This window comes from Danio aesculapii, chromosome 7 (assembly GCF_903798145.1).
Source record: "Danio aesculapii chromosome 7, fDanAes4.1, whole genome shotgun sequence".
Taxonomy (NCBI): domain Eukaryota; kingdom Metazoa; phylum Chordata; class Actinopteri; order Cypriniformes; family Danionidae; genus Danio; species Danio aesculapii.
The window spans coordinates 22,572,375-22,598,521 of NC_079441.1; the positions used below are offsets into that span (position 1 = coordinate 22,572,375).

Here is a 26,147-nt window from a genome sequence, read left to right on the forward strand (position 1 = left end):
TCCTTGTCTAATGGCTACAAACATACACACATGTTAGTGTTTAGATCACGCTAAGTGAGACTGCCAACAAGACACACTGTGGCATGTTCAAAGACATCTGCATGACTTTACAGAATTAACTGCTGCATATTAATCATGCTTGCATAAACACACTCATGCATTCAGGCATCACTGCTTACTGATATAAACGAAAGGGGTCACACTTTACAATAAGGTATAGTCACCATTGACTTCCATAGTATTACTATGAAAGTCAATGGTTAGAGGGTTTTAGCTTTCTTCAGAATATTTTCATTAGTGTTCAACAGAAGAAAAAACTTATTGAGGTTTTTAACCACTTGAGGATGAGTAAATAGTGAGTAAATTTTCATTTTGGGGTGAACTATGCCTTTAACACTAAGTATGAATAATACTTGTACAGCATTTATTAATAATAGTTATGCTGCTTCTCCATGATGGACGTCCAATGTTCTCCAGCCTCCAGTGCCTAGACTGCAGCTCCACACAGGAAGTTTGGTCAGAGGAGAAATGGTCGTGCCCAACTGAGCCTGGTTTCTCTCAAGGTTTTTTTCCTTCACTTTCGTCAATTGGTGAAGTTTGTTCCTCGCCATTGTCGCAACTGACGTGCTTGGTTTGGGACTTGTGGAGCTGCGCATCAATGGATTTGCTCTTCAGTGTTTGGACTTTCAGCAGTGAAAACTAAACCACACTGAACTGAACTAAACTGAACTTCAACTCTGAAAACTGGACTGACACAGTTTCAATTTACTAGAACTTTTATGTTAAGCTGCTTTGACACAATCGGCATTGTAAAAGCACTAAAGAAATAAGCATGAATTGAAAGTTCAACATGTTCTAATGCATTATTAATTAACAATAACGTAATAATTCAAAATAATGTTTGTTAACATAAACTAATGGATGCTTATTGTAAAGTGTTACCATTTTTGCTATACAGCATAATGCCTGCTCTATATTCAAGCTTCTTCTGCTTGTCTAGACAGGAAAGGCTGTCTGACTGATATGTAAAGTGATCAATCACAGACTGTTTTATTTTTACATGCTATTTTCAGGTCAGAAATAGTTTAAGCACTAAAAAATGGTGTATAAATGTTTCAATCTAAAGCAGAGATGCCCAAACTAGGGTCTGCAGGCCAAAGTTGACCCATGGTAATCTTTGATTTGGGCCGCCATCCCATCTGAGAAGCAGAATAATGGACATGTTTTCCAGATTGTCAATTCAAACTTAATGGTACCATGTGTTAGTTTGTTTGATTGTTATTGTTAAAAGCTAACTGAAATTAAATATTTCAATTGGGTATATGCAGAGCTAGTGTTTCTTTTTCTATACTGATAAACTTCCGGTAAACGGTTAGTGTGACTTTTTTCCCTTTTATACGGTTTCTTTTACAGCATTGATGTTGTAATGTAACTAAAATAATCAGTTAAATAGACTTTGGCATTAATTTAGTTGCTTAAGTGTAAAACGAGATGAAAAGCAGTTTACACACACGAGCAGTCAGGATCAGCAGGCTAGCACAGAAGCTCCATTGAATACACTGGGGTAAAATAAATGTTTATATTTTAAAGACATGGCGGGGGAAAATGTAATGTAAATATCAGTGCTTCTTGTACCCATATCGGATATCAGTCAGGCAATGGAGATCGCTGATTTTTAAAGAAAACAGACCTTAAACACGCCAATTTTGTAATAGCATAGTTCACCGGAAGAGCTTGACCCAGGTTACTGGCAAATTAAAAGTTGTTTACGCAAATGCCCTATTAAAAGGTGTAAATTAATCAGATTTTGTCTACATGCACATACTGCCATCGGACAATGCAGAGACTTTGGTGAACAAATCAAAGCAAAGGCAGATTCTGCTTGACCTGTGTATTCAGCATTGAAATACACTGTGCTAGAAATGCGATTGTTTGTTTTTATAAGTTCTCATTTAAAAAGTTATACTGCATTAGTTAATACAATTTAAAATAATCTTTTCTATTTATTTTGAAGTATTATCAACTAAATTAGGAAATTACCCATGGTAACATTATTGCAACATAGTTTGGTATAAATACCTTCAGCCCATGGCTCTCAGTGGTATTTGGTTTTTGGCCCTTCATGCAAAAAAAAGGTTGGGCACCCCTGATTTTTCCCCCACAGTTCAAAGACATGCACTATAGGTGAACTGAATAAGCTAAATTGGCCGTAGTGTATGAATGTGAATGCAGGAGTGTATGGGTGTTTCCCAGTGTAGGGTTGCGGCTGGAAGGGCATTCATTCATTCATTTTCTTTTTGGCTTAGTCCCTTTATTAATCCGTAGTCGCCACAGCGGAATGAACCGCCAACTTATCCAGCACATGTTTTACGCAGTGGATGCCCTTTCAGCTTCAACCCATCTCTGGGAAACATCCATACATATTCACACTCATACACTACGGACAATTTAGTTTTCCCAATTCACCTGTACCGCATGTCTTTAGACTGTGAGGGAAACCGGAGCACCCAGAGGAAACCCATGTGAACACAGGGAGAACATGCAAACTCCAGACAGAAACGCCAACTGACCCAGCAAGACCTTCTTGCTGTGAGGTGACAGCACTACTTACTGCGCCACTGTGTCGCCTGGCTGGAAGGGCATTCACTGCGTAAAACATATGCTGGATAAGTTGGCGGTTCACTCCGCTGTGGCGACCCCTGATTAATAAAGGGACTAAGCCAAAAAGAAAATGAATGAATGAATGAGAATCAAGTTCCACTGGTGAAATAGAAAGACTCCAGCAGACCTTTTAAATTCACAGCATTTCGAAAATCAAACAATTGTCAAACCAACAAATAACTTTTAGGGTGTACCGCATAAAAGACTGCAATGAAAAAAAAAAGACAAAATGATTGTATAAAGCGCCAAAAATAGCTGAATAATGTGTTCACTTTGTGATTCAGCCTGTTCAAAGTGCTCATTATATCAGCCTAGTACCTTGTAAACATAACGTTTCTCCAGGCGGCCTGATAAAAACCCCTGTGTTCCTCTTCCTAGAAGTTGCGTAAAGGCAGCAATCAGATCAAAGCTTTGCAAACCGAGAAAATGCTTTCCAGCAACAAACACGAAACGGTCAGTGAACAGACTGTATACCGTCTTTGAGGCTGTTTTACAGGTGACCCTCAGTTGCAACAAAGGGCCTTAAACCATCAAACGCCATAAACCCAAGGGAATATTGCATGTGTTAACTATTTAAAAGTAACTAAGAGTGTCTCAAACAGTCGTTTAAGCACCCACTATGTTGTGATTGCCTGAATTACTTAAACTGATTTGTCACAAAGCTCCTTTTGACACAGCTAATTAGATTAGCCACTAATACTAGTGATAAACCACCGCAGCTTTCATGGTGGACAAGATGTATTTGTGTTTGGGCATAAAAAAAAGTGGGTTTATAATGTCTAGGAGTGATTTAAGTAGTGTGTAATCCAGTGGGTGCAAACACAGTACATGCGGTCGCTAATAAGCGTGTCAAATTATCCATCTCGCGGCGTCAGCAGTTGTTTTCTTTCTCCTATTTCTGTGATCTCCAATCGTTGTGTCTACTCTCGTCTAATGATGTGCAGACATGTTTGTGTACCATGACCACCTCTGACTCATATCTAAAACCCCTTATGCCTTTATTGTTTTTGAGCTGCCGCCCCATAAATGCCCACAATCACACCCTGTTTTAGCCTATGGGCCAACTCCCATGAGGCCAGACCACAATGACATCACTGTGGTGACAACCAGCAGCATCTGTATATTTGTGTCTGGGTCTGTGTGTTAGACAGAAAAAGACGCAGATGCATTGGAGATTCCAGATTTGAGGTGTTTGCTATAGTGTCACTATACAGTATATGTGTGTGTGTGATTGGATCTGTGCAAGTCAGGCTTTGGGCTTTGTAATTATTGTTCCTCTTTGAGATGCTTGAACTGCAGCCAATTAGACAATAAAGAGCAAAACTGCTCTGTTTTCATCCAGTCCTTGAATTGGCCTTGTCTACTGACATTCACAACCCCCTCCCCTCCTTCTGTCTGAACCAAAGAGACAGTAAATTTGGCTGCATTTAAAGCACCATAAGAGAAAAATAAAAGATTTTCCCTCAGTTTTTCCAACCAAGCCTCCTAGTTGCATACGTTTAGACAAAGACTCCTGTAAACAAACGTCGACATGTGAATGTTCAATGCAACTATGCTTACCGGCAAGTTTTTCAGCTATTTGCTGGCTTTGGGATGCCAGTTATGTGTTTTCTAAGCATTACTACCAGGGGATTTCTGGAAATATAAGAATGACTAGTTAAGGATTAGTTCACTGACACACACTGAAAAATTTGTCATTGTACTATTTCATTGAACTTAAAGCTTATACCACAAAAGGTTTGCTAAAATGTTTAAGGATAAAATTTTTTTTTGTTTCTTTTGTAAGAGAATGCTTGTGATTGCAAGACTCATACAGTACAGACAAATTAACTATAAAGACATCAAAAGGCATCGTAAATGTATAATTTTTATGTGAAGCAGACTGAAAAAAATACGTTTTATGCAAAAAAAAAAAAAAATAAATCAAAAATTGGACCATTTATGAAAATAAACAAATCATTCTGTTTTATATTCACTACCTGACAAAAGTCTTGTCACCTATATCGTTTTAGGAACAAGTAATAACAACTTGACTTCTAGTTGATCGTTTTGTTTTAGAAGTGGCGTATATTAAAGGCAAAGGCCTCTAGAGTACGCTTATTTTAGCAAACTGAAATATGATCAAGCCTTGATTTTTAATGATTTAATTAGGACAGTAAGATCTGACTTTGCTTAGACAAAAGTCTTGTCATTTAACAGAAATAATGTACAGTATAGAACAGGGGTCACCAAACTTGTTCCTGGAGGGCCGGTGTCCTTCACATTTTAGCTTCAACCCTAATCAAACACACCTGAACAAGCTAATCAAGGTCTTAGGTATTTTTGAAACAATCAAGCAGGTGTGTTGAGGCAAGTTGGAGCTAAACCCTGCAGGGACACCGGCCCTCCAGGACCGTGATTGGTGACCCCTGGTACAGAATATAAAGTTATGGTGCAGTGGAAAAAGAATTAATATGTGTGTGACTCCCATGAGCTTGGATGATTGCATCCATACATCTCTGCAATGACTCAAATAACTTGCAAAGAAAGGGTTTTGTAGGACTCCCAGTGTTCATCAAAATTCTTTGAATTCATCTTCATCCTACCCCAGACATGCTCAATAATGTTCATGTGTGGTGACTGGGCTGGCCAATCTTGGACCACCTTGACCTTCTTTGCTTTCAGAAACTTTGATGTGGAGGCTAAAGTATAAGAAGGAGCGCTATCCTGCTGAAGAATTTGCCCTCTCCTGTGGTTTGTAATGTAATGGGCAGCACAAATGTCTTGATACCTCAGGCTATTGATGTTGCAATCCACTCTGCAGATCTCTTGCACACCCCTTTACTGAATGCACCCCCAAACCATGATTTTTCCTTTGCCAATCTTGACTGATCACTGTGAGAATCTTGGGTCCATGTAGGTCTTCTGCAGTATTTGTGATGCTTGGGATGCAGTTAAACAGGTGATTCACTGGAAAAATCTTCTGCCCCTTTTCCAAATGATCAACTAGAAGTTTAACCTTTATAGGACAGCGAAGAGTGGAGACAAATTGAATAAAACATTGTTTAAATAGCCTAAAATAAATTATGCAATGCATATGAAAAAAATAAAGCTATTAAACCATTCTATCTTGAAGACTAACCAGCAGAAAACAATAAATAGCAAACGGAAATTAATTCCATGCATAATATTGAAATTTCACTGAACTCGAAGTTGCAAGGTACAGTAACTACCAAAAATGATTGCCACCCCTTGAAATTACAGTATACACATGATTGATAATTTTGTACTGTAAAACCATTTGGGCGGATTTCAAATAAATTTAATAACAGCCATTTTTTTCTGTCATCAACTCACAGCAAATCCTGAGGCAGTCACGGGAGAATGCCACGAAAGTGATCTTCCTCATCACTGACGGATACTCAAATGGCGGAGACCCGCGGCCAGTGGCGGCCGCATTGAGGGAAAGAGGAGTTGAGATTTTCACCCTGGGCATCTGGCAAGGAAACATCCGCGAGCTGCACGAAATGGCCTCACAGCCCAAAGACCAGCACTGCTTCTTTGTGCACAACTTCGCCGAGTTTGAAGCGCTGGCTCGACGTGCCCTTCATGAAGGTGATCAATCAGAACACAAGCTTTTCATTATGAAGTAGTCAAAACAGAGTAAATTAAGCCAACTTATTTAATGATTCACACTTTTCTGACCTTTTGGATTCCTAATTAATAGGTAGTTGCTCCATAAAGTTTCCCATACTCGATAATGTCATTTTAAATATGAATATTAATCATAGTTTTATTTTAAAAAATACAAAATATCCATCCTTTAAACTAGTAATTACAAAATAATTATTGATAGTATTAATATATAGGCTACTAACAATATTTTAACCATATATGTAATAACCGTGGTTATACAAATAGTAATCAATATTCTAAAAGATCAAACAATCATGTTTACTACACTATTATTATAACAAAACCATGGTTAATTTCCGTAAGGGTCTGTATAAAGCCAAGTCTTATGTAGAAAGTGGCAACTGTCATGATCACCAGCAAACACTTTTTGGAAGATCGCTGGTGAACTACAAACTTATCCATGAACTACAAATCCCTGCATGCCGTTACACACACCGGTCACCATTCTCTACTGATCACACATGTGCAGCTGAGTCTCATTATTATTGATTATCGGAACTATATATACAACCCACACACATTAGTCTGTAGTACAAATTTTTGTTTTTTCTTGTCATATATTTCCTGTCACTGTGTCTTTGCATTAGTCTAAGTTTGTTGTTTGTTTTGTTTGCACTTTTGAATCGATACCTTGTTTATGACCTTATGACTTATGCCCTGTTTGATTCTTGATTTTTCCTACTTTTGTCCACAATTACCTGCATGAATACTTCCTTTAATAAATTATTATTAAGCTGCACTTGGATCCTACCTCTCTTGTCTTCGTCATGCCAAGACCCAAACATGACAATAACACTACACAGTGTTAACCATAGATTCCACAAAAAATTACTTAGATCATCATGTCAAACTAATGTGGTGTCATATTCAAAACGTAAGTTGATTAAGCTTTTTTTACTGTAGCAGTAATCACTTTAGTAGCTGTGATGTTTAAACAGAAACCGTGGTTACCATAGTTAATGTTTCTAAAGTGAAATAGAAGGCAAATCCATCTCATTTTTCCTGAGCCTGACAAATATGAGCCCTTGTTAATCCCGGTGTAAAAGAAAACTGGTACGAAAATAATTCAGTGTTATTATTTCCTTTGGCTGGCTTGCTTATAGCAGATACTTCATATCAGAGCTCTGAGCTCACAGCTAGTGAACTCAGAAGACCATTTTCTTCACGATGACATCACCCACCTACACACAACCCAGAGAGACATAAAACCAAGCTGGATCTCAACAGATCAATCGTTTGCTTTGGGCAAACTTATCTGTGGCATTGTTTGTTTCCACCCCCAATTGTGATACCATGTCGGTCGTATCCTTTTCCATGATTGTGCAGACTCCTCCAGCTGCAAAGCCCATCTGTATATGCCAACATCTGGAGCAATGCATTTGTTTGTATTTAGCAAGACAAAATGCTCCTGCCAAAGTAAAGGCTTTTATAGTTTGTTAGTAATACAGAAGATGCCAAATAGAAACACACACACACACACACACTTTTTCAGAGCAGCTTGAAGTTCAGTTAGACTGGTAGAAATATATGAATTTAGTAATTTTCCTACAGCTTAAGCCTGATTTATACTTCTGCATCGAGTGATCGGCATTACCCACGGCGCATGCCTTGCACATTACCGTGCATTTATACTTCTGCACGCTGTTTCTGTTGCTCTGCAATAACACTTCCGGAACGCTAGCTGGTGTTTTGTTTTTTCTGAACGCTACCTTAATGTAGAAGCAGCTCAAACTTGCTCATTTTCAGGCGGGAATCGGCAGACGTGCAACAACTTTAATCATAAGGTAAACACAAAAGAACAGTTTCCATCTGGGCCACCTTCACGGGAATCGACACTTGTAAACACTCGCTCCAACGGGTTCGCGCGGCTCTCGGTCCCGCCCACACTTGTCAGCGCTACCAAGCCGACTAATCACGGAGCTTGTGCAACACATTGTTTTTTTGCAAGATTGTAGCAGTTGACAAGATTGTAGCAATATTTTTTTACAATACAGAGTATGAATTACATTTTCAATGAAAAAAGATACAAGAGAGGGAAAGAAAAATAAAATAAAGAACATGATATAAACTTGAGGGTTAGACATTTAAGAATCAATTACAGTACATAAATTAAAGTCATTACATAATGAAATAGTTCTGTTTGCTTTCTTATTTTCAGATAATGAAATTAAATGTAAAAATGACAAATTCTTGCAAAAAGAAAAACAGGAAAATATGGCTTGGTATTAGTAAATTTGCATTTCTGGATATGGAATTTACAAAGAAAATAAATTAAATTCATAACAAAACAAGCATTTTTTTAGTAGTGGCAGAATCATAATAATCAAAAATAATTTCTTTAAAAGAAACAGTAACAGAAAATCATTTTTACAACAGAAAACTTTACAACCGAAAACATTTTACATCAATATTAAAATAGTAGGATAAAATTTGTTGATTCATTTAAAAGACACTTCTTTGACTGCGTCGTTTCGATGTCTAGTTACAATTTTTGAGATTTGTGGAAGTAAAACTCAGCCTTTAGTCTCTTATTTATCAGGGGTCACCAGCGGAATGAACCATCAACTATCACAGCATATGTTTTACACAGCGGATGCCCTTCCAGCAGCAACCCAGTACTGGGAAACATCCATACACTCTTGCATTCACACACACACTCATACACTATGGCCAATTTAGTTTTCCCAATTCATCTATATCGCATGTCTTTGGACTGTGGGCAAAAGCGGAGCACCCTGAGAAAACCCACACAAACACGGGGAGAACATGCAAACTCCACACAGAAGTGCCAACTGACCCAGTCAGGACTCATACCAGCGACCTTCTTGTTGTTAGGTGACAGTGATAGATGAATTATGAGGCCCAAATAAATTTTTAAGCCAATAAGTTTTTTTGCATCATAGAAAAACAAAGTCAGTGTCATTTTCTTTTTCAGATCTTCCAACTGGAAATTATATTCAGGAGGATCTGGCTCAGTGTTCATCATTGTGTGATGCGGGAAAGGACTGTTGTGACCTGATGGCCAGCTGTAAATGTGGCACACACACAGGACAGTACGACTGTGTGTGTGAGAAAGGATACTACGGAAAAGGACTTCAACATGAGTGCACAGGTAAGAGTCCTGAGACCTTTATAAAAGTCTATTTCATTCCAAAAGCTTTTAAATAGATAGAAGAGGTTCTCACAGACAAGCCGTGCTCATTACTCGGTGATGTATAAGGCTGAAATGTGAATTGAATGCTAACTCGTCTTTTGAAAAGAAGCAAAAGAAGCACTTCCACCGAATATCCATAGAGACAGAGAAAACAGCATACAAATAGATGGGACATTGAAGCGTGACGCCAGAGCGGTGCTTTAGCTCCCATTTTGCTTTCATAACAAACCCATAAACATGATTTAAATCTTTCACAATCTTCTCGTTGTGCATTGCAGTATTCCACATAATGTGCTATGTCAACACTTTATTTGCAGTTTGCTTAACTTCATCTTAATCTGGCAACTCTCATTTTTTGCCCACCTCATAAAACTGCTTGAAGTAAAAGCAATGCTTCATTTGAATTAAGATCTATTTGCGTTTACGTTCGTGAAGTGTGGTCCCATTAAAGCTATCTTTCATGCTCTGGTTAAATAAAGACAGTCCTAAAATAATCAAACCGACTAATTAAACTGAGCAATGAGGTGGTAGGAAAGTGTTAGATGTACAAACAAGGGGTGAACTGCAGATTTCACGTGATGGAAAGCTAATCTTCCGACAGATGTTATTGTTGCTTGCTTGCTTTCACACTTTATCGCTTTGAAGCAGTATTACTGTGCTTTCCCTCTCTCAACAGAGACACGCACTCAGTCCCCCTGAAAAGCCATATGTAAACACCTTGAAGTCTATTATAAATCTTATTTTAAGCCTTTAATATTAAACAAGCTTCACACAGGAAATGAATCTGGAATTTTGAGAGATAGTTTTGGAATCGTGAAAACTTTTGCATACAAATGTTCCTGCTTGAATTGGTTTGTTTTTTCAGAGTTATGAAAGCTTAAACAACCCATTTGATGGCAAACTTGCATTTTTGTGAATTAAAATTATGTCTGGACACTTTACATATTGCTAGTTAGAGGAACTGGAGCTGGATTCATCAAACATTTCTTAAGAAAAAACAATTTGTTAACTGATTTTCTGCTCGTTCATTCATTCATTCATCCATTCATTCGCAATTTTAAAAAAAAGAGGCATTTTTTACACTCTTTATTTTCATTTTCATTGAAAAAAACCTACATACAGTACTGCCTTAATCCTTACAAGAAAGAGATGGACCATATATCAAAATTCTCTTGGAAGTACTCTATCACAGTGAATTTAGCTTACTACAAAAAGGAACTGAAAATCCATATCTCCCACCCCACCCATTTAGCATTGATCAAAATGTTTGTGGAAGGTTCATAAAAAATAAAATAAAAGGCATATTATACATGAATAACATTTACAATCATGGAACTGGCTGGGACAAAAATTAAAAACTGAAACAATGTGTACATGGACAATGAGACCAAGATGACCAATGAGACATTATAAAATAATTATAAGAGAATTCTAAAATAAATGATGAAGTAAAATAAATTAATTAATTAACATACAATAGTCTTGTAAAAGTCTATATCAGTTCAGTCTATCTGCAAAAATAGTATGAATGGTTCCCAAATCTTGTTAAAAATTGACAATTTGTCACTTAGTGTGATTCTCAGGTCTTCTAAGTGTAACATATTTTGAAGTTCTCTAGCACAGATTTAAAAAGTGGGGACAGTATCAGATTTCCACATTTGTAAAATAAATATATATATATAATAGTTTTATAGGGAATTATAGTTATATTGGTTTCATTATTTTTTTTTTATATTGTATTTTTATTTTGACCTTAAAGCAACACAGAGCAATACAAAAATCAACAGCAACTACAAAGATTGAAAAGAAAAGGCAAACAAAACAAAAAAAAGACAGAAAAAAAAAAAGATTTTCGTTCCTCCAGTTTTATACATAGGTTAACAATGTTACACATAGATTTCTAGGCCAGTGGGCACAGGTAATATGGTGGTCTTGCAAACAATGACAGGGTCATACCTTTAAAATATTGGTGTTTAAATTACAAAATGTTTAAACGGTCAAAATGACTTTTTCTGAGTTCTGTTAAAAATTGAATCATGCTGCAGTTCACTGAATGGCCACTGGTATTGCAAATAACAAGGACCACATTGAATCTGCGCATGCAGAAATCTGCAGATTTTTAGCCCATCATTGAGTCTTTTTATTTACTTGTGTAAATGTGTGTAAATTTATATTTATTCAGTTCTTAAGTTAATTTCAGTAATATTGTTGACTAAATATGAAAATGTTCATGTGATGTATTTACAATACAGTTTGTAAAGTAATATGTTCTGTCTTTTAGTAGATCTATTATATGAGAGACTTGCTTTGTTTACCAAATAAGTGGATCTAATTGAATTTGCATTGTAAACATTAAATAAAACATAAAAAGGTATTGTAATTGTTTTTATTTCATATATTAAGTTTATAGTTTTGATACTGCCATAATCATTCCACATAAATCCACAGCTTTTTAAAAAAAATACTGTGCAGAAATAGCAAAAATGACCACAGATTCTGTCTGGCCCATACTCGTAACACGTGTACGTATCTGTATTTTGTCCTCCATACAATCAGATATCTTCTTAAGATCTGTGATGGGTTAAAAGTGAGCTATAACGAGTGTGATTCAGGCATTTAGCTATAGTTAACATAGTCTGCAAGATTCATAATCATAATTGACAAGTCAGTGGCTGATTTTGTCTTTCTCCCTATGTCTCCTTTGTGCTATTTATTTTGGATGTGATAACAACGGCCATAAACTCTGCTGTGAATCGCAATGAGATGTTGTCAGGGCAGTAGCATTCCTCACATTAATTTCTGTCTGACTGTTAATTAGCAGCAGAATGCTTTAATTAAAGACAGAATAGAAAGTCTTAGTGGGACAGAGGGGGTTGGCTCTCTCTTTGGAAGCCACCGGAAAAACAAAATGACGGCCAGGGTTTCTTGGTTGGAGGATTGCTTTAATAATGAATGCAGTATATCATGTCATAAAGAGCAGATGGACAAAAAGCTGACCCTGGTAAGGTCATGATTTAAAATGGCAGATATCAGCAGCTGAATGTTTTGCTTCTGTGCGGAGAAAAGTTACAGCCTGGATCCAATTTGTTCCCACAGGTCAAGTTTTAATCTTTTGTTGATCTGTAGAGATTTCAAAAAAATGTACCAATGGAGTTTACTGGAAACATACTGAGCAAAGCTTAGTAACATAAAACTAAAGGCCGTTTCATTTGATCTGACCTCTTGCCATCATTTTTCAACAGTAAAACAAAGGGCGACATGGATGAATGAGTACAGAGAAAAGATGAATGACACCGTTTGCGAAGATGTGTTGTGTTTTGTTTGATTTAGCATTCCAGCGGTGCTATAATGACCTGACATTTTATTCGGTGTCACATTCTGGGTTAATCTCATACATCATCATGAATGCGGACACATAATGCTTCTCAGCTGGTGTGTGACAGGCACCGGTTGTCAGAGGTCAAGGGTAGCGAATGGAAAAGCCACTGTTTTATTTCCTCAAATCGGGGCTCGTAAATATTTACCTTCAGCAGAACGCCCTAGATTCCGCATGCGAGCCTCTAGACAAACATAAATCTATCCAAGGAAAAACTCACAGAAAAGAGGAAAGTCGAAGGAATCTGGGAGATGTTGGCTTGGTAATGAGTGAGGAAATGTTGCAATCGTGTTTTTTCTTTGTGTGTGTGTGTGTTTGACCTTCTTCTGCTCCCTCTGTGTCTGTCTCACCGCGCTTATTTCTCGCCTGGAACTCTGTGAGTAAAAAACACCCCCCATATGGTCTCTAGAGGCAATAAAAATGTACTCTGGCTAGGTTTAGGTTTAGTTGCATATAATTGTGCATGCTTTTGTGCTCGTGTGACGGCTCGCAATAACATGCGTTTGGTTTTAAATCAAGAGACGCTTCGGTGGTTATGATATATTAGATGGTAAGATTGGAGGGCTGCAGTTAGAGTGAAGACATTCGTCAGACATGGTGACAGGCAGACTTCCAGTAAACAACTCTACAGTCTAATACCTCTCCAAGTCTGAAACACAATATGTATCCAACTTTTGATTCGAGTATTTTCTTAAGCACGATCCTCCCAGCTCGGCAGACTTAAACAGCTGTAGACGACATCTTCGTATTTAGTCTTGGGCCGTGTCCCTTTATGTAGCCTAATTGGACTGCAGTCAAGTTATCAGTCTAATTTCAGACAGTTGCTGTGGCTGTGATGAGTACCGTTCAACAGTTTGGGGATGGTAATATTTAAAATGTTTAAATGTTAAAGCAAGAAATATAATATAAAAATATATATATATAATTAAATATAGAAATAAAAAGTAATAATAATTCAGTTTTAAAATATGAAACTGTAAATTTTGTACAAAGAAAAGTCATTGAATACTAATACTGGAAATTGATCATTTTGAAGTATTTATTTGCAAATAATATTTTACAATATGCACTTTCATTATTATGTCTAAAATAATGACCAAAGACAGAGCTGGACAGAGCTGTTATAACTATACTACACTGTCTATACTACACTTAAAAAACGTGGGGTTTGGGGAATTTTCCCCAATAGAAGGGTTGAAAATATTGGGTCACTATATTGGGTTAAGCTGAACATTTATTGGATCACATCCATAACAACTCACCACGTTAGGTTATAATTTAAATTTAAAGGTTATAATCTTAATGACCCAATGGAATGGGTTAAAATAACCCAACAGCAGGTCAGTGACAAAATTAATATTCTAAATATATTTCACTTTTACATCAGCGTTTGATGTATCTCAGAAACACAATGGGTAAGAATGTTGGGGCATAAGAGCAGCATCTGGTGTACACATAATCAATGGTTATAACAGGTTATGTTGTCTTTAGTCACATAATATTTTTGTGTCAACAATTTGCATAAACATTGCTAAATATGCATTGAAAATGCTAAATATATCTTCACATTCTGATAGAAATTACATGAATCATGTAAATGATACCACATTTTAAGTTTAAAATGTTTTGCAATTCTCTACTGTAAAACAGCGGTTATATATCAAGTGTTAAAACTGATGCACCAGACTGGAATTTTCACTCATTTTTTTTACAAACAGTAACACTTGCCTATTTTTATTTGATTAGCCTTCTCAATCTTGGCATTTCGGTGCTACCCCTACACTGATATATTTGAGGCAGTCCATCATAATATTAAAACTTACTCCACAAATACATTTTCAGTTTTGACTTTTAAATAAACCTTTTAAATAAACATGATCACTGCATGCTTCAACATCAAAATGCGGCATGGGTGTCTTAATAAAAAGGTGAAAAAAGCATCCTCCTTCAGAAAGGTTTTAATACAATTTTCATTTATTCAATAAGTGCTTTTAATTATAGAGGAAACAGCTATTTCTGACAATCCATAAGCGCCTCTGGCTGGCAGAGAGTAAATTTGCATTTAAAACCAGCCTTGTTCTTTCAGACAAACAGAGCATTATGTTTAAAGAGCCCATATTATACATGAAATAGGGTCATATTTAGGTTGTAAGGGTCTCCAACAACAGTCTAATATGCATGCAAGGTCATAAAACACTTTGATGGTCTTATAACCTGCATTTATTTTTACCTAATTATCCCAGCGACTCCCATATGAATCGTTCAGCGATTCATTTGTTCCCAACCCCCTCCTCAGCGCGAAGCTAATCTGCGCTGATTGGACCGATGACAGCCTGCTGCGATTGGTTGACAGTGACAGGCTTCAGCACGAGACAGAGTGAAATGCCCAGCTGGTAATCAACTATATAAAAGTAGTCACAGTGCACACGCGCTTCATAGTGTAAGGCTTTTTTCACACACACACACACAACCCTCCTCAGAAGAACTGGGGAGATCGACGCGAGTCTCTCTCTCTCTCTCTCTCTCTCTCTCTCTCTCTCTCTCTCTCTCTCTCTCTCACACACACACACACACACACACAACGCTCCTCAGAAAAACTAGGGAAAGCGACGCGAGTCTCTCTCTCTCTCTCACACACACACACAACGCTCCTCAGAAGAACTAGGGAAAGCGACGCGAGTCTCTCTCTCTCTCTCTCTCTCTCTCTCTCTCTCTCTCTCTCTCTCTCTCACACACACACACACACATACACACAACGCTCCTCAGAAGAACTAGGGAAAGTGACACGAGTGTCCTGTCTCCTAGCTTATGATCGATCGCCATAGCAACGACAAACGGCAGTGGAACGCGAGCTCACAAAAGCCTTTAACGTTAAATCCGTAAACAAAGCGGCACGCGTCGCGTTTTTAACGTGGCTTACATGTGATAAGAGAATATAAAGAGTAACCGCGTGTACTGTACCAGGTTAACAACTCATCTTTGGGTAGAGACTGTCAATATTATCCATCTGAGCACAGCGTGACTTCATTGGACCGGCATCGTCTGTGTGTGTGTGTCTAGTGTTTTTTCTGTGTTAGTGGGCGGGGCCGCAGGTTTCAAATCTCCCTGGTTTGCGCGCGTAACTACTGGCGAGGCTTGTGTTTCGTGGCTGCGTCATCGCGAAACACCTAATGACTCGTTATCAAGGCGACTCGTTTGAAGCACTATGAGTCGACTCTTTTATAGATGAATCAATAGTTTTAAACACTGTACACTTACAGATTTAAGCCTTAGCTGGATATTTCACTTCACTTAGAGCTGTGTTACACACTACATGGAAGGGCATTTTCAAAAACCCATAATATGGGCTCTTTAAATATACAGTGCTCAGCATATATGAGTACACCCATCTGTCTCTTAAATGATTATTTTCTATAAGATGCTATACAATATTATATTTGTGCAAGCACATTAGATTACTCAGTACCGAGCCAAATCTGTAGCTAATCTAACAAAATAATTTATAAAATGATCCAAAAATAATTAGAATGTTAGAGGAAAATATTAAATAAAAAATTTTAAAATACGACAAATCAAGAAAAAACAAAAAATATATAAAATTTAGTTTACATTTTGTAGTTCGTAATTTTATCTTTCGATTTCTAAAGATTTTTGGTGACTAAAATATTATTTTAATAAATATATCTGTTTATTAAAAATCTGTACTAAATGTACTAAAATATATTAACTATATTCACTGAGAAATGGATATATAAAATATAAATTTTCAAAATGGGGTGTACTCAATATACTGAGCACTGTATATACTGTATATACAACCATGTAAGTCTATGGGAAGCTCTGCACTGGTAAGTGCCGTTATAATAGACCAGCCAAAAACTAACTTTTAAAACTTCTGTCATCTTAACAACTGAGAGTTCTGTCCAGAGTCCAGAGATTTACCATAACAGAACACTGTGTAACAAAGTGCAAAAGCGTAATGCAAGAATTATAAATGCTAAGGGAACAGTCTAGCCACTTGCAGCACTTGTCCACCTTCTGTCTATGATGGTTACAGCCCTGTTTAATAGTGTTAATGTGACCCTGAGGTCAAAGTTTAGTCTGCTTTACTGATACATTTTTGAACTTCAACCTCCCCCCCCCCCTCTCTCTCTCTCTCTCAGATTCAGATTCAAAGAGCTTTATTGGCATGACTGTAAAACAAATCACAATGTTGCCAAAGCAATAACAAAACACAGAACATACATATAGATAAAAGAAAAATAAGTAATAATAAACAAACACATTTATATATGTAATTAAAAGATTAATAAAACTATATAATAATAAATGATAAGGACAGAGAGCTTTAATAAGGGATAAGGGGGTTCAGCCTTTTTCTCTCATATGATGGCATGAGGACACGTACTGTGCTGCTAGGTGGAGACACTTTTCATTTTCTCACAAAATATAATGGAGTTTTTCCATATTTGTGGCTTGCTGGAATTGTGGTAGAATTAGAGATATTTGTGTGAAGTAAGCATTTCTTATGCTCTGATATTTGCTGCAGTGAGTGAGGAAATGCAGCTCATCTCATCTCTCTCTTATATCTCTGATCTCTTCAAAACCACATACACCAGTTACCAAGTGAACTTCCCTTCTCACAATTCGAAGGTGAAAAGATCAGATTTCTCCCAGACCTCATTGTTTTTCCCCTCATTTTTCATGCCTCATCACTCTTTCACCATTCTAACCTGCAAGCCACATGGACATGTCTCTTCTTTTATCTCAAACGGTCTCTTCTCACCCTCTCTCCTTATCATTTTTTCCATTGTCCTTTCACAGTAAAACTTCCCCACGCTGGTTTCCTACCTGTCTCGATATCTTAGAGCCAGCAATGAAGTCAGAAGAGATGCAGTAATGCATGTTTGGCTTTAGGGACCTTTTATTTCTGCTGCGGTGCAGAGCCAATCTGGGCTTCAGCAAACAATCTGGAAAAAAGTTTTTAGTGTAGTTTTATCTTTCCAAGTACTATATGAAGTGTGAAACTAATCACTTAAACCCCAACCATATTTTTTTTTTGCTTTTGACTGTTTGTTCCTCGGATTTACAGAGTATGTTATATTAGTTGTGCTTGCCAACTATTTTTATGACTTTCATGGTTTGATTGATTTTCCCTATATAACTCGGTTTTGCATGAAGTCATTCTTTTTAAACAAACCTTGATTGGACTGCTTTATCAGTGTGGAATAGGCATGGGATGATAACCGATTTTAAGGTATACCACGGTTTGGAAAAGTCAAGTCTTAAAACAGTCAAAATGTTCTGCAACACCGTTCCTAAGGTAAGTGTATGATTTTTTTATTTACTTTTTTTGTTTTGTTTTTTAGGACAACAGTACAGTATCTCCAGCAGAAAAGATCTTCAAAGGTGCCGTTTTAAATTGTAAAAAAATAAAAAAATAATTATTAGAATTATTTAGCCTGAAATGTTTACTGTTCCAAAATATTTTAAATGTTTTTTTAAAATAAAATATATTGTGTTTAAAAGCGTAAAACGTTTTTGTTTTTTACCCAGACATTTAAAAAGAATATATTTTAAAGCAGTAATCACAATACAGCGAAACCGTGAAATTTTTATTCAAGGTTATCATACCGTCAAAATCTTATACCGGCTCATGCCTACATCGTACATGCTAAGTGTGTGACAAAGCCCTTTTCTGTTACGAAAACATTTATTTGTTGAGAGTGAGACATTTGATCAGCTTCTATTAAATGTGGGTTGTCCTGTGTTGTTTTAACGAATGCCATTACAATCTGTTTAATTTATTATTTGTTTTCATAATTTCCGATTTTTTTTCATATTCTAAATAAAACTAAAAGATTTCGAAGTTTTATGTTCTTTTTACATCAACGCAATTTAATAGGCTAAAGAACTTAGGCCCAAACAAGATACGATAACCGATTTCAAGCTATACTGCGGTTTGGAAAAGTCAAGATTATAAAACCACCCAAATTTTCTGTAATACCGTTGCTAAGGTATGTGTAAGATTTTTTTATTTACTTTTATTTATTTATGTTTTGTTGTTGTTTTTTTCTGGGTGACACAGTGGCGCAGTAGGTAGTGCTGTCGCCTCACAGCAAGAATGTTGCTTGTTTGAGCCTCAGCTAAGTCAGTTGGTGTTTCTGTGTGGAGTTTGCATGTTCTCCCTGCGATCGCATGGATTTCCTCCAGGTGCTCCGGTTACCCCACAGTCTAAAGACATGCGGTTAAGGTGAATTGGGAAGGCTAAATTGTCCGTAGTGTATAAGTGTGTATGAGTGTGTATGGTTGTTTCCCAGAGATGGGCTGCGGCTGGAAGGGCATCCGCTGTGTAAAACATGTGCTGGATAAGTTGGCGGTTCATTCTGCTGTAGTGACCCTGGATTAATGAAGGGACTAAGCCGAAAGTAAAATAAATGAATGAATGTTTGTTTTTTAGGACAACAGTATCTTCAGCAGAAAAATTTAAAAGACATTTAAAAAGAATATATTTCAGAGCAGTAATCACAATAATGTGATACCGTGAAACCGTGATATTTTAATCCAAGTTTATCATAACTTCAGAACCGTCAGAATCTTATATTGGCCCATACCTACTGTGGAATAATAAAAGCTGTGCTGTGATCTTGGCATCATTTGATTAACCACTCTGTGTTGTATATATTGGTAATGCAGGTATGTATTAGGTGGGGGTGGTGGTGATGTGGTTGTTTGGGTGGATTTGTAGTTTGGATGAGGTATATTCAGATCAAATATGGCCCTCATGCAAGTCATTTGTTATTGTTTACCCCCTTTGTTGTTCATTGGTGCTTAGAAAAGAATAGCACACATTTATTAACTTATTGGCATATCAAACATGTGCATTGTACAGATGATTTGGCCTAAGTTATACACTAAAATGTTGGTATATAATGTGATAAGTAGGATGGAGTATGCTTTAAAGTCTGTGTGAACTAAAATATTAAATATATTTTTAAAATATTTGGTAGAGCACATTGTTACTCTTTAGGTGAACAATTAATCAATGCAAGTTCATCCACTCTACAAAAAATGTTTTGGTAATCTTCAATCAAAGTCTGACCAATTGCTTCTGCATTTGGAGTGGTGGTCATTTTCTGTTGACATCAGTTTGCCAGCTTTAGCCACAATATTCTTAAAGGGGTGGTCCACTACGATATCATATTTTAAACTTTAGTTGATGTGTAATTTAGTTGTGTGAACATAAACAACATCTCTGAATGTAATTTGCTCAAAGTTTGTAATTTGCTCAAAAATTCAATGCAAAGGGAGACATTGGCTTATCCAGAGTTAGCTTAGCAAAGCCTACAGCGAACAAAGTTTGGGGACTACAAAAAATACATCCGGGCCAGTCAGATCACAAAAGCTTCAGGTTACATGCATTCACCACGCACACACACCCTGCGCAGTAAAGGGGTGTGGCCAGAGGTGCTGTAATGTAGTAGAAAGCTAAAATGCCATGCAAACCCTGCTATTTCCAGAGAGCTTGTTCTGTTTCTGTATTTAGGCTTCCAAAGAACACGACACAAAGAGAGAAGTGCTTATATTTTAATTTTATTTATGTTCCAGAGAATTATAAAAAAATATAACAGCTAGCATTTGACAGAGGACAGCTTCTAGAATCAGTTCAGTGCTGGATTCGGCTAAAAACTCAAAGGAGCAACTCCAACCATAATAGAAGAAGCTGTAGATTGTGAGCCACAACCTGGAAGTATTTTTATTTGTTAAAATTGATTAACTACAGGCACAGTTTCTATCATTAACGGTGTGTTGTATCAAGGACATAAACATGAATGTAAACAACGAGAAATGCTGTTTGGCACCGCTAACAATTTAGCTACAAATTCATATTTATCCATCAAACTGCTGTAAACGGCCACAGTCTTCACAAGCACTACAGTGTCTCTCTATGCGGCCACTTTCTGTGCATTCTACATGTCAAATAACGAACTTACAAAAGATTTTCAAAGATGTGAACGTTTCCTATTACTTAAACATGCTTATTCCGAATATATGTGAAAGACACTTGTCAGATTTTATTTTAAAGAGCAGGCGTGAGGTTCAGCTGTGTCCTCTTCAATTTCTGTCTGATTCAGCTAAAGACAGCGCGTGCGTGTAGGGGTGTGATGCTTTTCCTGGTGACACAGAGCCAATCCGCAAATCACAGCACATTATGTTAGCTGACCAATCAGAGCCTCTTGAGAGCGGGCCTTTTAGAAGAAACTAGAAAATATAACAGTCATTTTCATGTTAGCCGAGTAGCTGTAAATAATACAAGTAAGATAAATGAAAGAATAACCAAATTTTCTACAAGTGAAGCTTGAGCACACATTGTTTTGCATCTTATAAACACAATCAAACCTTAAAAATACACTCTGGACCACCCCTTTAACCACACCTGTCTCACTGAAAAATCTAAGTCTCGCCCCCTTCTCAATATTCTGTTTCAGTTGGAAGTATGTCAACATACTGAAATAAAAGTTTCAGCAACTTCTGATTCACTCTGACGTTCTACTGTATTTGTGATTGCATGCATGGTATTTGAACTGAATTAAACATTTGTTGAAATCTAGAATTCTAATGGAAATACTCAGAAAACCATCTGGATTTTCTTTTCCAGATTAAGGTGGATAGTTGCTCAATTCTTTGTGTGCTTTTGTCTTGGATGTCTTGGCCAAAAATATCCCAAGGGACATAGATTCAAAGTCAATTGGGTTCACCTCTATTTTTTTTAACTACACCAAATTAAAGTGAAGATTTTAGTTTGTTCTGGGAGGACAGGCATGTGGAGGTTTTTAAGGTCTCTTGGTTATTGAGACATTCCGCTGTTATTCTGACCTTATGTTCGTTTTTTCACTTTCAGTGGCAATGAGTAATAGTAAGATATTCGAAGTGACTGCCGGTCTGAGGTCAGCGGCTGCTTTCTGGAACAGCTTAATGCCTTAGTGACAAATTAAGAATTCCTCAGCCTGCCACTGTGTGGTAAACTGTGTTGATTAATGCCTTTGGAAAAAGTTTATATGTTGTAGAAACTGTGTGATCTTATAAAGAAACTGTTACTTTGGGTCACAAATAGACACTCGTGCATACAAGGACCGTCTGCATGACCATAAATTTACTTGTTAGGAATCATGTGTGTGTGTTGACTGTAAACTGGCTGCAATTAGAGCCTCCAGCAGGTGGGGTAACAAATGGAATCTTGTGAAAAGAGTCAGTAGCTGAACTTAACGAACCTTGCAAACGTTCCTCCCCCGTTTTCTATTTCTCTCTCTTTCATTTTTTTTCTTATTTCCCCCATTTCCCTTGCCAATTACAGAGTAGCTCACTGTGCCAGTGTATCCAGTTATAAAAATAGATTTGCAGAATGTGAGTTGTGTAAAACGGCTACCCCATGCTGGCCCGAACAGTCTTATTTAATTCCGCTCTGGTTCCGTTATTGAAAATGACCTGCTAGTCTCACACCGGATCAGGATGCTGTAATGGTTACTCTGCCTGCTATTTCTCCTTCACTGCCATTAAAAATCCCATTAGAAGTGTTTTACGACACCTGCTCCGTCTTTAAAGACTCACTCTGTAATGACAACCCTATTTTTCTCTCTTTATGTCCTATTACTTTGTTTTCTGTCATTTTTACTGTTTCTAACCTCCTCCCAACAGCTGTCGTGTCATTATTTCCTGCCTCTCCCTCGAGGAGTGACCTTTTAGTTTGAGTTTATCAATTGTATCTATGCATGTGTGTTTGTTTTGAGTATGGGAGGAGAGGTTAAAATGAAATGAGTGTTTTATATATATATATGACAGATTCATCCTGTCCTCCTTCATTTCTGTCCGTCAGAGCCTGTGTTTTTAGGAGCCCCTCGTTGAACCCTCTGTAAAGACTGTGCTGTCATTCACTGCAGTTTGCTACAGGATTACTCACAACAGAGACCTTATAAGGAGGAAGAGATGTAACAATTGAAGAAAAAATAGTAGGAGAAATTGCAAAGCTTTGTTTAGCAGCCTACGGTCATTCTTTATTATGCCCTCTAATATTCAAACAAACTCCATCTAGCTTTAAAAAGCTATCTTCTAACTTTTTTCGAAGCTGGATGGAGTTTGTTTGAATATAAGATGGTATAACACAGAAGCATAATTTTGACTAAATTATTACAGAAGAACAACTTCATTAAAATATGGCAACTTCACAATATATTGCAAAATTATTGTTATCGCGATAATAGTACATGCAATATACATAACGCAGGTATGTGTGATAATCTACAAAGATTGTAGGTTTTTTAGTCTGAATTACAATGAATCAGATCTGTAAATATAAACAATTAAATATAAATAAATAAAAGATTTTATGTAACATAGCTAATAAAAATATAGCATTTCTAGCTATCACAAACACCATTTCTTGCAGATCGCTGGTAAAAACACAGATCGCTAAAGGACTACAAATCCGCTGGTATATGGACTACAAGTTCCAGTCATGCACCGCTCACACGCACCTGTTCCTCATTCGGCAGATTACACACACTCACGGCTGGGAGCTGCTCATGAACTGATTACAAGGACTTATACAGCATATATTATAGGATTTATACAGCACACATACACACATAAGTGCTGAGTCTTGTTATACTGTTTGTGAACATTACAACGCGTTTTCCTTTGCCTTGCTTTGCCGTGTTTTGAACCTCGCCTTGTCTGTTTGTTTATTTACCTTGTCTGCTGCGTGCCTTTTGACCATCCGCCTGCTATTTGACCACTACTCTGGATTTGCCTGTATACATCTGTTTGCCCGTTTTGACTGTTGCTTGCCTGACCATCTCTGTGTAATAAACCTGCATTTGGATCCGCAATTTCATTGTCAGCGTCCACTTCAAATTACACTAGCGAATTATTATATCATAAGAAATCACAATACTCTACAAAAATTGCATATTTTTTCACTATCATTCAGCCCTAATTACAACCGGGGTTCGTTCTTCGTATCTTGCTTATACGATCTAAGATGATTTGACAGATCCTGGATGTTTCAATCTTAATAGCTGATTTCACGCTAATTTGGTTCTTCATGTTCAGATTAAAATGTCTGGATGAACTGATCTGAGATTGCTGACTATGTTTTGAATGACAGATCTATGGATCCACGAAATCATAATTATCTATGCTATGACTGGCTGACGGCACAGTAGCGTAATGACATCATCTGATTAATATTTAATTATCCATGTGAGCATGAGTTAATGATACGCAATAACTTTCCATCTTTGTTGTGGACTGCAGGCTTTACACCTTTATGTGCCAAGAGTATTTAGCAATTTATTTAGTTTTACATTTAGAGAAGATTTTCTTTATTATAGTTGACTGAGTCTACTCATGTTTCTTAATCGGTTTAAGGAATAACTGGCTGTTTAAATTTTGCTTCAAAAAAGCATTTTGATATCAGTAAAGGTGTCTGCAATTTTTTGCGAAGCATCAAATCACCGTCATGTTAGCTGTCAAACGTGCATGACTGCATAAATTATTATTACTTTTAAAAAAAGACAGTCGACTATTGTGAATATCATACACAAATTGTACGAAAGCTGATACCTTAAAATAGGATGCGTTCGTAGCTAAAAAGTCCATATTAATAAATGTTCTGTTTGAACCCCTTGGGGAGAACCACCCCGTGACAGTCTTTGTACTTTTATTTTGGAGTGCAGATTGCAAACGTTTTTGTATGTATGTATTTTTTTAACTAAAATATATATATCAAGTTTTAGCAACAATATACTGTACTATTTTCCCAAGTGTACAACTACTATACTGTAAGAAAATATCAGCATTCGGTACATACTTTCAGTATTACCTTTGCTTGAAATGACATGATCTAATCCTGTTTATATATAATAAGCCTGCTCCTGAGCAGGTATTAGCTAACAGAACTGTTGCAATGACAACAACAACTCTCGAATGAGTTTTAAAGAACGAAATGATCCTGGATCATGTCAAATCATCAATAACCAAATCTAGCTAATTGATTACAGACCCCATATAAAGATCATGCATATCCAGAATGCAGAGATGGAAAGCTGGAAATCTTTTGTCTCATTTCCACTAAGCATAACAATTGCATTTGTGGTTGACCTCATGTTCAAATCCAGAACAAAGGGAAAGGGATGAGATCCATATAAACATGCAGAATGACATTTTTGTGGCTGAAAACAGGAGAATGTGGTAAACCAATGGTAGCTTGAATGGTGATGTCACCTAGAAAAGTTATTTCCAATAGTTTATAAGGTGCGTCTGCTGAATCCTGTGGTTTGCAGATGAGGAATACTGTTTAGTATTGTAATTTTATGTTATACTTGCTCAGTCAGATAAATTAATTTTCTCTTGTATTTTTTTTTCAAAAGCTGCTTATGGGTAGTGTGAGTACTGTCCTGATTTTAGTGAATGTTTGTTTTGAAGTATCTTTTACAAGAAGCCCAACATGGCGTGATTAAGTTGTTTATTCTCTATGCCGCTGAAAGCAGACAGGACTGAAATTGTTTGGTATAATTCTAGTTGGTCCTGTGATGTGGTTTCAACTCTAGAATTAGCCAGTGTCTGCACTTTCTTTGATTCCCAGACATCTTTGTCCATGTTTTAGACATGTGGAATTAGGATAAATGTCATTCATATGTGCTAGATTCATTTGTCTTTAGTTTTGTGTATAGTTTTGTCTATAGTTTATAGTATTATTCAAAATGCTATGGTTTAGGCTACACAAAAATTGTTATATTCTGGTAATACATGTTGCTTCAGTTGGGTTTGACATTTACAACTTCACCAGACATTCAAAATAAACCAATCTTCCACGATTACTCAGTTGTTTGACATGCTAAAGGCATGTTAGCATTGTAAACCTCCTCCTTCCCCAGTTCACTCTCTCTTTTACTCACATCCTTTCTTGGTCTGTAAGTTCTTGTCCATATGTTGGGTTGTTGGGTCTCTATTCCTCTCTTTTTCATTGTTTCCGGAAAGATGAATGTTTTTTAACTCATTACCTCAGGCTTTTGAATTATGCAGCAGGCAAACAGCTATTCAAATGTTGTAGACTTTGAAGTATGAAATGTGAAATTGCCATTATAAAACTGTAAAAAAAATAGCTAAAGTTTGTGCCACAAGATTATCAAAGGCTTGCTTATCCTGTCACAACCTGACGTACAGCAGAGCTAAACGTTCCACCTTAAACACATGCTAGCGTTCTAATGATAGCTGTTGACT

At 36.8% G+C, this 26,147-nt stretch overlaps 1 protein-coding gene across 2 annotated transcripts in view; it reads left to right on the forward strand.

The window, feature by feature from the left end:
• The window catches only part of svep1 (sushi, von Willebrand factor type A, EGF and pentraxin domain containing 1), a 111,699-nt gene that overhangs the window by 19,684 nt on the left and 65,868 nt on the right, over positions 1–26,147 (forward strand). For both annotated transcript variants that reach the window (XM_056461305.1, XM_056461306.1), the window contains exons 2-3: positions 6,000–6,255; positions 9,272–9,448. In XM_056461305.1, the coding sequence (XP_056317280.1) occupies positions 6,000–6,255; positions 9,272–9,448 (433 nt within the window). The remainder of the gene's footprint in view (positions 1–5,999; positions 6,256–9,271; positions 9,449–26,147) is intronic.